The sequence below is a fragment of the Lepus europaeus genome, chromosome 22 (assembly GCF_033115175.1).
Source record: "Lepus europaeus isolate LE1 chromosome 22, mLepTim1.pri, whole genome shotgun sequence".
NCBI classification, from domain to species: Eukaryota; Metazoa; Chordata; class Mammalia; order Lagomorpha; family Leporidae; genus Lepus; species Lepus europaeus.
In genome coordinates, this window is record NC_084848.1 from 2,549,285 (window position 1) to 2,562,709 (window position 13,425).

Genomic DNA, 13,425 nt, shown 5'->3' on the forward strand with positions numbered 1-13,425 from the left:
GACACAGGGGAGGGGGTCTGCTGAGGGCCTGGGCCGGACACAGAGTTAACGTTCAGGAGCAGAGGCAGCCGCAGGAAGACAGGGTCTCTGAGGCCGAAGGACACGCTTGGGGAGACGAAGCAGAGCACAGCGGCACAGGCTAAAGCGCCTTTTTCATGGATTTGAGGGAGGAGTGAAGGCGTGAGCGAGTGCTGACAGCAACAGTATGGGAGCCGCTGAAGGAGGCCCCAGAGCTGGGGGCAGACAGGCTTGGAGCTGGTGGACGGGTGCGGTTGTCGGCTGCTGTCTGTCGTGAGTCACACCTCCTGTAAGTGCTAGGGAGCGCGTATCTTCCAGGAAAAGAAACGTAGAATCTGGACCCCAGCGGACACCCACGAGCTGACGCGTGGAGGCCGCCACAGCAGCACAGGCCACGTCCACGAGCCTCGTCAGCCTCGGGCCGGCCGGCGGGGCGCCTCACCTTCGCCTCCACAGCCGCCAGGTCAGCCTTGATGGCCTGCGCCTCCGAGATGAGCACGGCGTACTCCTCCTTGTAGCGGGCGATGCTGGCCTCCAGGTCCCGGATCATCTGCTCCACCTCGTTGGCCTTCTGCTGGTTGTCCTTGGCATCATCTTCCAGCTTCTGTAACTCGTTTCGCAGGGGCTCCACTCTCTTTAACATGTCTGCGTAGTTCAGCTGTGGGGCAGATTGACAGCCGTCACTCACAATGACAGAAAAGAGCGCACCTGTCAGGGGAGCTCCCGGCCACGCGCGTTACCTGTGCAATTGCCCACTTCACCATGGGGCCACAAGCCAGGGAGGCCCGATTCACGATCTCGTAGTTGTAGCTTGGGTTGGACATGTAGTTCTTCTTCATCTTCTCCCTGATGGCGTCACTGCAAAAGAGGAACCGTCTGAGCGCGTGCTGGGCAAAGCAAGTTCCCATGAATGGATGGGACGAGGCAGAGAAACCAAGAGGACAGAGCTGGCGACGGGAGGCCCTGGCAGCCCACAGCAAACTCCCAGGCCAGTTCTGCTGCAGCAGGCAGGTGGCCCTGGCTCGTGGCTGCTGTGGGGCTGAAGCGTTTGGCTGAGCAAACTCCCGAGGGGAGCATCTGACTTCCTTGAGAGAACGGCCCAGGGAGACAACGCTACGCTCTGGCCGGTGACAAGCCAGAGATGACAAAGCAGCACCTTCAGGAAAAGGCCCCCTGCCAACAGTGCCTCCGGAAGCCGGCAGCCTCCACCCCTGAGCAGTCTTTCGCCTCCCGGCTCACCTGATCTCCTCTGCCGAGAAGTTGACGATGGTGGGGATGAAGTTCTCGCGCATGATGATGGAGCGGATCTGCTTCCAGTCCGTGGTGCTCTCCCCCAGCAGCAGGCAGATGGACTCAAGTGCCAGTTTCACGGCAGCAGGGGGGTTGGCCATGGAGCGCACCTCCACCAGGTGCTGCTTCTTGATGGACTTCACAGCTGAGCAGGGCGGACAGAGGGCCAGGCGCGGTGAGGACGAGCCCAGCACGGCGGCTGTTCCCGTCACGGCCTACAGAGCTCTGGCTCGGCTGTCTGAAATCCCTTGGGAATGGCACGAGCAGCTGACTAAGTAATTATGAAGATCTCACTCTACTAGGCCCCAGCTGCAACACCTGAGAAAGCAGCATATTACTTTCAACTGACTCACAAGTCCTCATTAGTTCCTTTATTTCTGTAACTATTAAAAAATTTGGGGCCAGTGCTGTGGCATAGTGGGTGTTGGTATCGCACATGGGTGCTGGTTCTCTCCCGGCTGCTCCACTTCGGATCCAGCTCCCTGCTAATGTGCCTGGCAGAGCAGCAGCAGATGTTCTAAGTCCTTGGGCCCCTGCACCCATGTGGGAGACCTGGAAGAAGCTCCTGGCTTTGGGTCGGCCCAGTGCCAACCGTTGAGGCCAACTGGGGAGTGAACCAGTAGATGGAAGATCTCTCTCTGCCTTTGCCTCTCAAATAAATAAATAAATCCTTTAAAAAAAAAGCCCAAGTTTTCTGCAAATGGGAAGGCAGTTTTCTAGCCTCAAATTTTTTTAAAATTCTTTTCATATTAATTCAGCAAGTCAGAACTAAATTAAATTCTCATCCAAATCCAACTATGAATGAAAATTCATTTTGCAAAATGTGAAAACTGAAAATAATTAGGGCATTTGGAAAAGTTAAGTAGTAGTGGGCAAGATGAGAGCACAGGACAAGGTCAGTCATGAACTGGAAACCAAGACCTGGCCTGAGTTCCTGGCTCCCGGCTTTAGCATCAGCAGGGGCTTGTCTCGGGCATCTGGGGAGTGAACTAGTGGATGCCAGCTCTCTGTCTGTCTCTGCCTCGCCAACAGAAAAAACAAATGGTGAGAAGCCACCACCTTCTCCTGGCCGCATTTCGTGAGCACACAGGGAGTGGAAAGCAAATGAGAAGCGACTATTACATATCCTTAATGAGCAATTCCCAGCCAGGGCCGGAACCAGAGCACTCCCAGGAATGACAAGATGGGCTGGGGCCTGCGGCGCAGCGGGTGAGCCCGCAGCCCACCCTGGGGTGGAGCCCTGGCGAAGTCCCGCTTCTCATCCAGCTTCCTGCTAGTGCGCCTGGCAGGCAGCAGATGAGGGCAGTCACTTGGGTGTCTGCCCCCCGCACGGGAGACACAGATAGGATTCCTGGCTCCTGGCTTTAGTCTGGCCTAGCCCAGGCTGATACGGGCACTTGGGAAGTGTTGCTCTGCCTTTCAAATAAACACGGACTAGTACAGCAACTCGTGTGATGAGGACCATGTGCGGTCCTCAGAAAGGCTCTGGGCTTTTACTGGCAACGCTCGTGGGAATCGCCCGCGAGCCCCGCGACGCCCGGTGGTGCCGAGTGCGGCCGCCTGTGCCGGCCTTTACCGTTCTGGGCCTCGATGACGGCAGGCTCCACCTTATCCAGGTCTTCTTTGACACTCATTTGTTTGTCCGCGATGACCTCCTGCTGCTTATGCAGCTGCTCCTGAATCTCCTGGCTCATGACCTAGAGGGGGGCACTTACGTGGGCTTGAGCAGAGGTGACCCCACTCGCCCCGAGCTCCACACCCGCCTGCTGTTCGCGCGGGGCAGGCCGCGGCCCCCTGTGACACAGGAAGTACCTTTTTCTTTTCTGCCTCTTGCTGGTCTTTCACCATCTTCTTCAGCTTGTCGTTGGCTGCCGCGTTCTTCACCTCCAGCTCCTGGCTCTTTATTCTCAAGTCGCGGCGCAGCTCTTCCACCTAGAGGACAGGTCCACGGTGGCTCACAGGCCCACGGCCCCGCCCGGCGCCGAGCTGCTGCCCGGCCGTACCTGGTCCACCGTCTCCTTGATTTTCCGCAGCCCGACATTCAGATGCATCTGCTGCTCCTCCAGCTCGCTGCGCTTCTCGTGGAACAGGTTGGCGTAGTGGTTGATGAAGTCCAGGTAGTGGCGAGGCGTGATGGCCATCGTCCTGCCTCCTCGCTTGGCCAGCCGGGCATTGGCCTTTCAGACATAAGGTCACATCTGGTCACTCGAGGGCGCTCTTTGCAGCTGGCCCTCAGAAAGCTCCACCTGGGCTGCTGTAAGACCGGTCTGACCAGAGTGGAACAAACCAGGCCCTCAGCAGGCTGTCTTAGTCACCTGCGAGCTCTCAAGGGGGCTGCTGCGGTGGCATGTGGGTTAGGCTGCCGCCTGCAGTGCCGGCATCCCGTATGGGCGCTGGTTCAAGTCCTGGCTGCCCCAATTCTGATCCAGCTCCCTGCTAATGTGCCTGGGAAAGCAGTGCAAGATGGCCCGAGACCCTGGGCCCCTGCACCCAGGTGGGAGACCTGGACGGAGTTCTGGCCCACATCTAGCTGTTACCAACTGGGGAGTGAACCAGCAATGGGTGATCTCTCTCTACCTCTCAAATAAATAAAATAAATAAACCTTTAAAAATGGACAGGCTCTGTGATAAAAGGTTCTGGCCCCCTTTGGCTTAAAGGGAGAGGACTCTGAAGGAGGACAGGAGAGAGCAGACCAGCAAGGGAAGCTGGGTCAGAGGACACCCTGGAGACACTGGAGCCAGGATGCCCACAACCTCGGGGCTTTTCTGGCAGAAAGGAGCAGGCGGGACTCATCCACTGCAGAGATTAGAGCAAGGGTAGGCCAGCAAATCTGGCCACGGGCAGTTCTGTAAGGTTTCACTGGCAATAGCTGCCCCGCCCCATGGCCTGCAAAGCCTAAGTCTGGGGAGAGAACCAGGACCTGAACACAGCAGTGGAGAGGCGGGGAGGGCAGCCACACAGGGGCAGAATCGATGGCTCCAGAATTGTGGCAAGAGCTGGTGACAAGGGATGTCATTACAGGGGTAAGAGAACAGGTACCTGTCTCATGGTGTGGGTACAGTAACAAGTATCAAGACCCTCAAGCCTACTTACACAACACATCAAGTTAGAGAGACAGAGGGGAGACCTCCCATCTGCCGGTTCACTCCCCAAATGCCTGCAACAGCCAGGGCTGGGCCAGGCCAAAGCCAGGAGCCAGGGGACCACATACTTGAGCCATCTTTGCTGTCCTCCCAGGCTCCTGAGCAGGGAGATGGACCAGCAGAACAGCCAGGACTCAGGCCAGCTCTCACGTGGCTGCAGTGCTGGCCCCTGGTTTCGTTTTGGTGATGGTTCCTTGTCTTTCACTTGTCGCGCTGGAAGCCACACCCACCTGGTGAAGAGTCTGATGGACAAACACGCAGCTGTTGACAATGGCTTCCCGGTGGGACGGGGGCTGCGGCAGCTTATCATACACAACAGGCATGTAATCCGGCACAATGTAGTTGGGCTTCTCCAGGTCCATTTTACTGGTGAATTCTTTGCCGACTTGATATAATGCCTCAGTGGACCAATCGCCGAACCAGTTCAACACACACCTGGAGAAGATGCCCATGTCTCAAAACAGCTGTCAGGGGCTGCCAGGACCCAGAGCCGCGTGAAGTCCACGTACCTGTTAAAGAGTGCAGGGGAGGTGGCCGCCCGGTCCTTGAGCCCCTCGGAGGACGGGTTCATGGTGAACACCACGTGCAGGTTGCGTATGACCTGGCTGGTGAACCACTTGTAGAGCTCCTCGTGGGAGTCCAGCATGAGGCCCTCCTTCTGCGCTCCCTCCTTACACTGCGTCATCAATGTGGCATACTCATCTCCTTCAAAGAGGCCGGGAACCTGGGTGGACCAGACAGTAGCTGAGTCCCTGTCCCCGTGCACCAGGCCGTCGACACGGCCCCCAGCGCGCGGCCTCGCTCAGTTACCTCTCCGTTGGCCAGAAGGGTATTCATTCGCTCCAGGAATCCAGAATCTAACACGTTGGACTCGTCCATTATAAACGCTATCTTCTCATTTTTACAGCCGGAGCGTCGCAGCACCGTCCGAAGATCTTCGTCAAAGTCTTCCCCTGTGTACTTCCGATGGACCTAGAGAGGCAGCCAGCAAGTTGGGCCCCTCTCACACAACCAGTACTGGGCGGGCAGGAACCAGGACCCTGCTGCTGGGCACAGCCCACCGGCCAGACCCACCTTGATCTGGTACACACTCAAGCCATTCATCCAGGCGACGAACCGGGACAGCGTCGTCTTTCCCGCTCCACTCACACCTATCAGAAGCAAGTGGCCTTGTGGCTGACGGAATATTCTGGAACATTAAGAGAGGGGAGACATTTTAAGGCTTGTATGCCTCACTCCCTTTTTGACACTGATGCCCACCCATGGTGCCAACATCCTTAGGACTCTGTTGGCAGGACCTGAGTACGCTTCAACCTGAATGTGTACGTCAAATGCTTATTGCGCAAAGGCTGGTCCCGCCCTCCAGACTCAGCAGACACGAGACGGAACCTCATGCCACACGAGGCTAAGGGCTGGAACCGGGGCAGTGGACAGCACAGGCGCGAGCAGGAGGCAGCGTGAAGTGCCGCCTAGAGGTCGGGGAGGTCGCAGGGGGCCCAGCGCGACCCACCTGTCAATCCTGAGCACGTGGTCTAGGACTTCATTAAACAGGACCAGAGGGACATCAAGCTCTTCCTCGTAGAAGACTTTCAGCCTAGCTTTGACATAATCTCTTAATTCTTCCTGGTCTACTGGGATGTAATCCTACAGGAAAAAGATACACCCAATGCTTAGAAGAAATACCTTGGACTGGACCAAAGTCAACGGTACTTCTACAGCCCATAAAGAAACTATGAGGCGGCAACAAAAAAGGAAGTCAGCTAGAAACAGACCCAGACGTGGAAACCTTCACAGAGAAAACTGGGACGTCAAAGCCTCCACAGATGGAGACAACACAGTCACAATGGAAAACACCGCGTAAAATGTCAGCGTGTCCACGTCCCGTCAGACCTCAGACTGTGTAAAATGTCCGTGTGTCCACGTCCCGTCAGACCTCAGACTGTGTAAAATGTCCGTGTGTCCACGTCCCGTCAGACCTCAGACTGTGTAAAATGTCCGTGTGTCCACGTCCCGTCAGACCTCAGACGCGGTGGGGTGCCCTGAGCCTCACCTGGAGGGCGAACGGGCCGGGATGGCCGAGATCCCCACGAGGACAGAGCCTGTCAGACCATGGCTTCAGATGGAAAGCAAAAGGCGGAGGAACAGGCCCCGCGACAGCGCCACACGCATGGGATCCCCACTGTCCTGGGGACCCTGTAGCGTACAGGATTCCTCTACACGGGACATGCTGAGGACAGACCCACAGCGCCAACGCACGGCTCCACCAGGACAGAGGGGGCTTTAAGGGCAGCTGTTCTTCAAAGACCCCATAGGGAGAATGAAGAGAGAACAAAAACCACGACACAGAAAACTCCAGCAACACGGAATGAACCCACCTTGCTCTTCCTAGCTTCTGTTGGGCACGCCCTCCCTGCCATGATGAGCATCTTTTTTAAAAGAATTATTTATTTATTTGAAAGGCAGAGTTACAGAGAGCAGAGGTAGACAGAGGGAGAGGTCTTCCATCCTCTGATTCACTCCCCACGTGGTCACAACAGTCAGAGCTGTGTCGATCCAAAGCCAGGAGCAAGGAGCTTCTTCCGGGTCTCCCACACAGGTGCAGGGGCCCAAGCACTTGGGCCATCTTCTGCTGCTTTCCCAGGCCATAGCAGAGAGCCGGATCAGAAGTGGAGCAGGGGCCAGCGCTGTGGCGCAGCAGGTTAAAGCCCTGGCCTGAAGTGCCAGCATCCCATATGGATGCCGGTTCTAGTCCTGGCCGCTCCTCTTCCAATCCAGCTCTCTGCTCTGGCCTGGAAAAGCAGTAGAGGATGGTCCAAGTGCTTGGGCCCCTGTACCTGTCCAAGTAGGAGACCTGGAAGAAGCTCCTGGCTCCTGGCTTTGGATCATCCCAACTCCAGCTGTTGCAGCCATCTGGAGAGTGAACCAGCGGATGGAAGACCTCTCTCTCTGTCTCTCGAGTTCTACCTCTAGCTCTACCTCTCAAATACATACATAAAATCTTAAAAAAAAAACAACAACAACAACCCAATACGAAGGCAGTCTCTCCGGAGGAGCTCTCTTGGACTCGGCCTGCCCCATGAGCACGGAGCTCCCGGAAGAAAGCTGACTGGTCCCACATGGCCAGTGATTACTGAGCCCAATGCACGCTGAGACTGCAAATTAGGGAGACATCCTCGTCCTATACAGAGAAGGGGGGCACTCCCAGCTAGTCTAGGAATGTCCACGCACCTGGGATTCTAGCACCTGGAGCACACAGTCATTCCAGCTGCACCACGGGCAGCAGGAGGGGGGAGACGCGTGTGCAGCCGTCACCACAGTCGCGAATGCAGCACGCCCAAGGCCAGGAGAGTTCTCACCAACACAGGAGACGCGGGTCCAGCCGAGGCCGCGTCCTTACCTTGGACAGCCAGTTGCTGTACAGGATGGGCCGGCTCATGGCCTTCTCCTTGTCTATGTTAGGAAAGTGCTTCAGCGCGACCATGTCGATGTTCTCGTCAGTCCAGCGCCGCTCCTCGTCCTCCACCAGTCTGTGGGAGGAGAGCAGCCGCGCAGGTGAGCAAGCCACTGTCCCTGAGCTGTCCCTGGGCTGCCTGAGCGGCTGCAGGCTTTTTCCTTTTTAAATAAGTAGTGACCTGGCCGGCACTGTAGCATAGAGGGTAAAGCTGCCACCTGCAATGCCGGCATCCCACATGGGAGCCGGTTCAAGTCCCGGCTGCTCCACTTCCTATCCAGCTCTCCGCTATGGCCTGGGAAAGCAGTAGAAGATGCCTTAGTCCTTGGGCTCCTACACCCACGTGGGAGACCCAGAAGAAACTCCTGGCTTCGGATCGGCGTAGCTCTGGCCATTGTGGCTAATTGCGGAGTGAACCAGCGGATGGAAAATCTCTCTCTCTCTCTGCCTCTCCTTCTCTCTCTGTGTAATTCTTTCAACTAAATAAATCTTAAAACAAACAAACAAACAAACAAAAAACCCAAAACACAGACCTGTTGTTTTGGTTTGTTTTTGTTTCTTTCTTTTCTTTTATTTGGGATGGGTGGGGGGAGGAGAGAGAGCCACCATGGGCTGGTTCACCTCCCAAATGCCCACAACAGCAGGGGCTGGGCCAGGTTGAAGCCAGCACCTCCCTCTGGGTCCACACACTGGCAACAGGGACCCAAGTACTTGAGCCATCACTGTTTTTCCCAGGGTGCAGGAAGTTGGACTGGAAGCAGAGCCAGGAGTGGAACCCACGCCCTGCAGCCCCGCAGTCTGCCTTGTGTTCCCCCTGTCACCACAAACGGAACACCCTGAGAAGCAGAACGCAGGATGGCCTCACCAATCCGAAAATCTTTTAAAACATTTTAAAAATTTATTGGAAAGGCAGAGTGAGAGAGGGAGACAGAGGGAGCTTCCATCCACCGGTCACTCCTCAAATGGCCTTACTGGCCAGGGCTAGGACAGGCCAAAGCCAGGCCATCTTCTGCTACTTTTCCAGGCTCATTAGCAGGGAGTTGGACTGGAAATGGAGGAGCCAGGACTCGGTGGCTTAACCTGCTGTGCCAACACTGGCCCTGTGAGATTTTCATAGGAAATGCAAACCCCTTAGAAATAATGGCATTGTGACAGTAAAAGAAAAAAATCCTCTACAAATGTTTAATTACATTGATTTAAGAAATGGAAATGCGGAGGAAGCATTTAGCTCGCCTGCATCTGGGGCCAGCCCATGGTGTAGTGGGTTAGGTTAGGCTGCACCCTGCAGTGCCGGCATCCCTATGGGCACCGGTTCAAGCCCCGGCTGCTCCACTGCCAATCCAGCTCCCTGTAATGCACCCGGGAAAGCAGCAGAGGATGATCCGAGTCCTTGGGTTCCCGTACCCACGTGGGAGACACGGAAGAAGCTCCTGGCTCCTGGCTTTGGCCTGGTCCAGCCCCAGCCGATGCAGACATTTAGGGAATGAACCAGTGGATGGAAGATCTCTCTATATAACTCTGCCTTTCAAATAAAATAAATCAATAACAAAAACATGCCTGCACCCAGAGGGATACATGGGGTTGGTTCCCTGCTCCAACTTCCTGCTCACGCACACGCTTGGAGGTTGTGGTGGTGGTTCAAGCACTTGGGTCAACCAAGTGGGAGATCTGGATTGAGATCCTGGCTCCCAGCTTTGGTCCAGCCCCAGATGTTTTGGGTATCTGGGACTGAATCAGTGAATGAGAGCCCTCTCTCAAATTTTAAAAAAATAAAACAAAAACAAACACCTCCTCCTGCCTATCCTGTCCTGTAGCCCCTCTTGCTCTGAGTAACCTGGTCCACAGGCAGAGCTTCGTCCCAAATCACTTGCAACAGGAAACTGTGGTGCTGCATTAAATAGTCAACAACATTTATTGTTCATTGTAACTTCAGTGGTAAAGCATAAAAACAAACTCTTCACCAACTAAAAACAAGCCCCAAATATGATGGGCTGAAATACTGAAGCATAAAACTTAAGTCTCTGCCTGTAGCGCTGGCATCCAATACAGACACCAGTGTGAGTCCCAGCTGCTCCACTTCCAATTCAGCTCCCTGTTAATGGCCTGGGAAAGCAGTGGAGGATGGCCCAAGTGCTTGGGCCCCTGCACCCACGTGGGAAACCCGGAAGAAGCTCCTGGCTCCTGGCTTCAGATTGGCCCAGCCGGAGCCATTTGGGGAAGTAAACCAGCAGATGGAAGATCTTTCTCTCTGTCACTCCCTCTCTCTGTAACTCTGCCTCTCATATAAATAAAACCTTAAAAAAACATTAAAAATAGAAAAGGAAATAACAATAACGCAGGAGCTAGGCAAATGAAGCATGTATTTTTACACAGAGATTGTGCCAAACTACAAAGAATGCCCATCCCGGAAAAAGATCCTGCCAGAAAGGCCGATGGTTTCCAGGATTCCTTGGAAGGTGGATAGGCTCAGATGCAAAAGCTCCTATGAGGGACACTTGTCTTGTGGTGGAACCAGGACCAAGGACAAAGAAGCCTGGCAGTGCCAGGGGGACTGTGGGAAGGCATCTGACTCACCAGTGAACTAGGTGCTTGCGCGGGGTTGGTGCAGGCCCCCACCCACCACTAAGAGGTCCAGTACCTGGCACACACAGTAGCCTGACATGGGCGGGACAATGTTCTGTCATGGTGGCAGATCAGTGTCGGGACACAAAGCTGCCCACATGGCTGCTCCCTTCCACCACAGGCACAGCTCATCTTGGGCCTGGCAGCCTTGTACAGATGCAGACATGGGGCCGTAGGAACACAAAGTGCCACCCGGGGTCCTGGGCCCTCCTTACCTATCTTGGAAGAGACGCAGGGCTTCATGTGCCCAAATGCGAATGAGGCCTTCGACGGGCAGCGTCTCCAGAGGTCTCAGCGCTTCAAAGATCCCTCTCACCCACCTGGTCATTTCCCGGGGTGAGTAGATGTAGTGTGGCTGGGTGTCCTGGGTGAATCTCTCCTGCGGGCAGGGGAAGGGGAAACTGTATGTAAGTCTGGGTCTCTCATGTGGGTGGCAGGGACCCAGGTAGTTGAGCTGCCTCCCAGGGTGCACACTGGCAGGAAGCTGGGAGTCGAATCCAGGCGCTATGACATGAAATACAGGTACCCCAACTGGTGGCTTAACCGCTATGCTAAATGCCAGCCCCCCATGAATGTCTAGACATGGGGAAGTGGTTATAAAGTAAAATGTGCTGTGACTCATCTCCATATGAAAGAGAAAGGACGTAGACTCTGCAGTATCTAAGGATCAGTTACTGTACAATGTCGAACACCTGGACAACTGCCCCAAACACTGTCAGACCAAGCTGCTCACTTTATGTTAGAATAAGTGGTACTTAAAGGTTTAAAGCAATGAAAATGCAACAAGTTTTTTTCTGAAAACACTTGAAACTAAAAGCAAACTGAAGACTGACTGACAAATACTTGGAACCTGTGACAGGCAGGCTCAGGATGGGCACGTGGTGGGAGAGCCCCTCGCTGAAGTGGGGCTGCTTAGCAAAGAAGCCATGAGAGCCCCTCCGCATCAGAGGTCAAGTGCTTCGTGATGAGATCCTTCGAAATGTGAACAGGTGCCAGTGAAGAGCTGCCGCTGGGGGAAGGGTCGCTGGCCCAGGCGCTGAGCCGCACGCCACCAGCAAGTGCAGCCCTGGCCGCGTCCCGAGGAGCAGGCGCCCCCTTCTAGAAACTGCACGAGGCAGTCCAAGTTCCAAGGCACCTGCCTGCGCGCCTGCGCAGAGGGGGCCCTGAGAGCAGGCAGAGGAGCTCTGGCTAAGGCTGCACGGTCCTCCATCACCAGAGGAGACAGCACGTACCTGGGACATGGTGTAGAACTCCACCATGGCCGTGGTGAGCGGCTCGGCGTACGTGCGCAGGGACGGGATGAGCCTGAGCATGGCGCGGTTGAAGGTGCCGTAGATCTGCGTGAGGGAGGCAGGGCCCGGGTAATCCACGTACACGACGGGCACGTGACGCAAGAACCTGTGCAAGGACAGCAGCTCAGCCCTGCACTGCTCGCTGGCTGCAGGCGAGGGGCAGGCTCCCAGGGGACAGTCACCCCCAAGCCCACCTCCCCAGGCTGAATGTCAAGGCTAACTGCGGCCACCCACTGCTCAGGCTGGGGTCTGACCCCCAATACATCTGGTGCCACGCAAGAGGGGACAAGAGTTCAGGCTTATTTCAGCCTCGATGGCTCTACTGATGGGTCTGGGGGAGTTCATTACTTCCCAAGAAGTCAATTCTGTCATTTAAAATTTATTTGCTAGGCAGAGATCTTCTGTCTACTGGTTCACTCTCCAAATGCCCACAACAGCCTAGGTAGGCCAGGTCAAGAGTGGGAGTCAGGGGCTGGCGCCGCGGCTCACTAGGCTAATCCTCCGCCTTGCGGCGCCGGCACACCGGGTTCTAGTCCCGGTCGGGGCACCGATCCTGTCCCGGTTGCCCCTCTTCCAGGCCAGCTCTCTGCTGTGGCCCGGGAGTACAGTGGAGGATGGCCCAAGTGCTTGGGCCCTGCACCCCATGGGAGACCAGGATAAAGCACCTGGCTCCTGCCATCGGAACAGCGCGGTGCGCCGGCCACAGCGCGCCTACCGCGGCGGCCATTGGAGGGTGAACCAACGGCAAAGGAAGACCTTTCTCTCTCTCTCTCTCACTGTCCACTCTGCCTGTCAAAAAATTAAAAAAAAAAAAAAAAAAGAGTGGGAGTCAGGAACTCAATCCAGGTCTCCCATGTGAGTGGCAGGGACCCAATCACTGAGCACCCACCTGCTGCGGTGGAGCCGAGACTCAAGACCAGACGCTCCGACATGGGGTACGGGTGCCCTACTGGCTTCTGAATTCCCGCACAGAACGCCCATCCCTCAATCCTTCTCTTTTCAACGTGTTTTCTGGGTGTCACGGCATGGTGTAAGTGACCCGGGGGCATCCCAGGAGAGACAGGCAGTACTGTTACCTTGGTAACTTGCTCAATTCAGATTATTACCGTGCTAAGCTCACAGCAACCCCACAGCTGCAGAGAGCTGTTACCTGTGTGAGAGGGGCTTTCTTCCAGGATCGGTGGGTGGGTTACAAGCCCCGACGAACTGGATTCGCTCCAGCTTCACCCACGTCTGATCTGAGGTGCGGTAAAAGCCTCCATGCTCCACCATCTGAAGGAGACGGCGTGACACGTTAGGAGCGCCCTGGAAGCCATAAGCACTGGGCACAGCGGGGCTGTGGGCGGCAACGCACCTGCCTGATGAAGGAGATGACCCTCTGTGTCCCGTACTTGTCCATGTCTGGCAAGTTGATCTCATCACAGAACAGCACGAGCCACTTTCCCAGCTGAACAGGAGCCAAGACGACGCCATTGGGCGTGCGCCTGTACTCGCAGTAGTGGTCAAAAGTCTTGAGGAGCAGCTCGGGAGTGGTCGCACTGGAGAAGTTAAGGCCCACGACCTTTGGAAGGGAAGACACGGAACCCGATGAAGAGCAGTCCCACACTG

At 55.7% G+C, this 13,425-nt stretch overlaps 1 protein-coding gene across 2 annotated transcripts in view; it reads right to left on the reverse strand.

The window, feature by feature from the left end:
• DYNC1H1 (dynein cytoplasmic 1 heavy chain 1) overlaps positions 1–13,425 on the reverse strand; it is a 66,056-nt gene that overhangs the window by 11,091 nt on the left and 41,540 nt on the right. For both annotated transcript variants that reach the window (XM_062181061.1, XM_062181060.1), the window contains exons 39-54: positions 13,172–13,378; positions 12,968–13,089; positions 11,758–11,923; positions 10,741–10,904; positions 7,850–7,979; positions 5,963–6,096; positions 5,527–5,641; positions 5,263–5,424; positions 4,962–5,176; positions 4,683–4,887; positions 3,312–3,485; positions 3,121–3,240; positions 2,885–3,005; positions 1,258–1,453; positions 759–876; positions 461–676 (exon numbers count right to left, since the gene is read on the reverse strand). In XM_062181061.1, the coding sequence (XP_062037045.1) occupies positions 461–676; positions 759–876; positions 1,258–1,453; positions 2,885–3,005; positions 3,121–3,240; positions 3,312–3,485; positions 4,683–4,887; positions 4,962–5,176; positions 5,263–5,424; positions 5,527–5,641; positions 5,963–6,096; positions 7,850–7,979; positions 10,741–10,904; positions 11,758–11,923; positions 12,968–13,089; positions 13,172–13,378 (2,565 nt within the window). The remainder of the gene's footprint in view (positions 1–460; positions 677–758; positions 877–1,257; positions 1,454–2,884; positions 3,006–3,120; positions 3,241–3,311; positions 3,486–4,682; positions 4,888–4,961; positions 5,177–5,262; positions 5,425–5,526; positions 5,642–5,962; positions 6,097–7,849; positions 7,980–10,740; positions 10,905–11,757; positions 11,924–12,967; positions 13,090–13,171; positions 13,379–13,425) is intronic.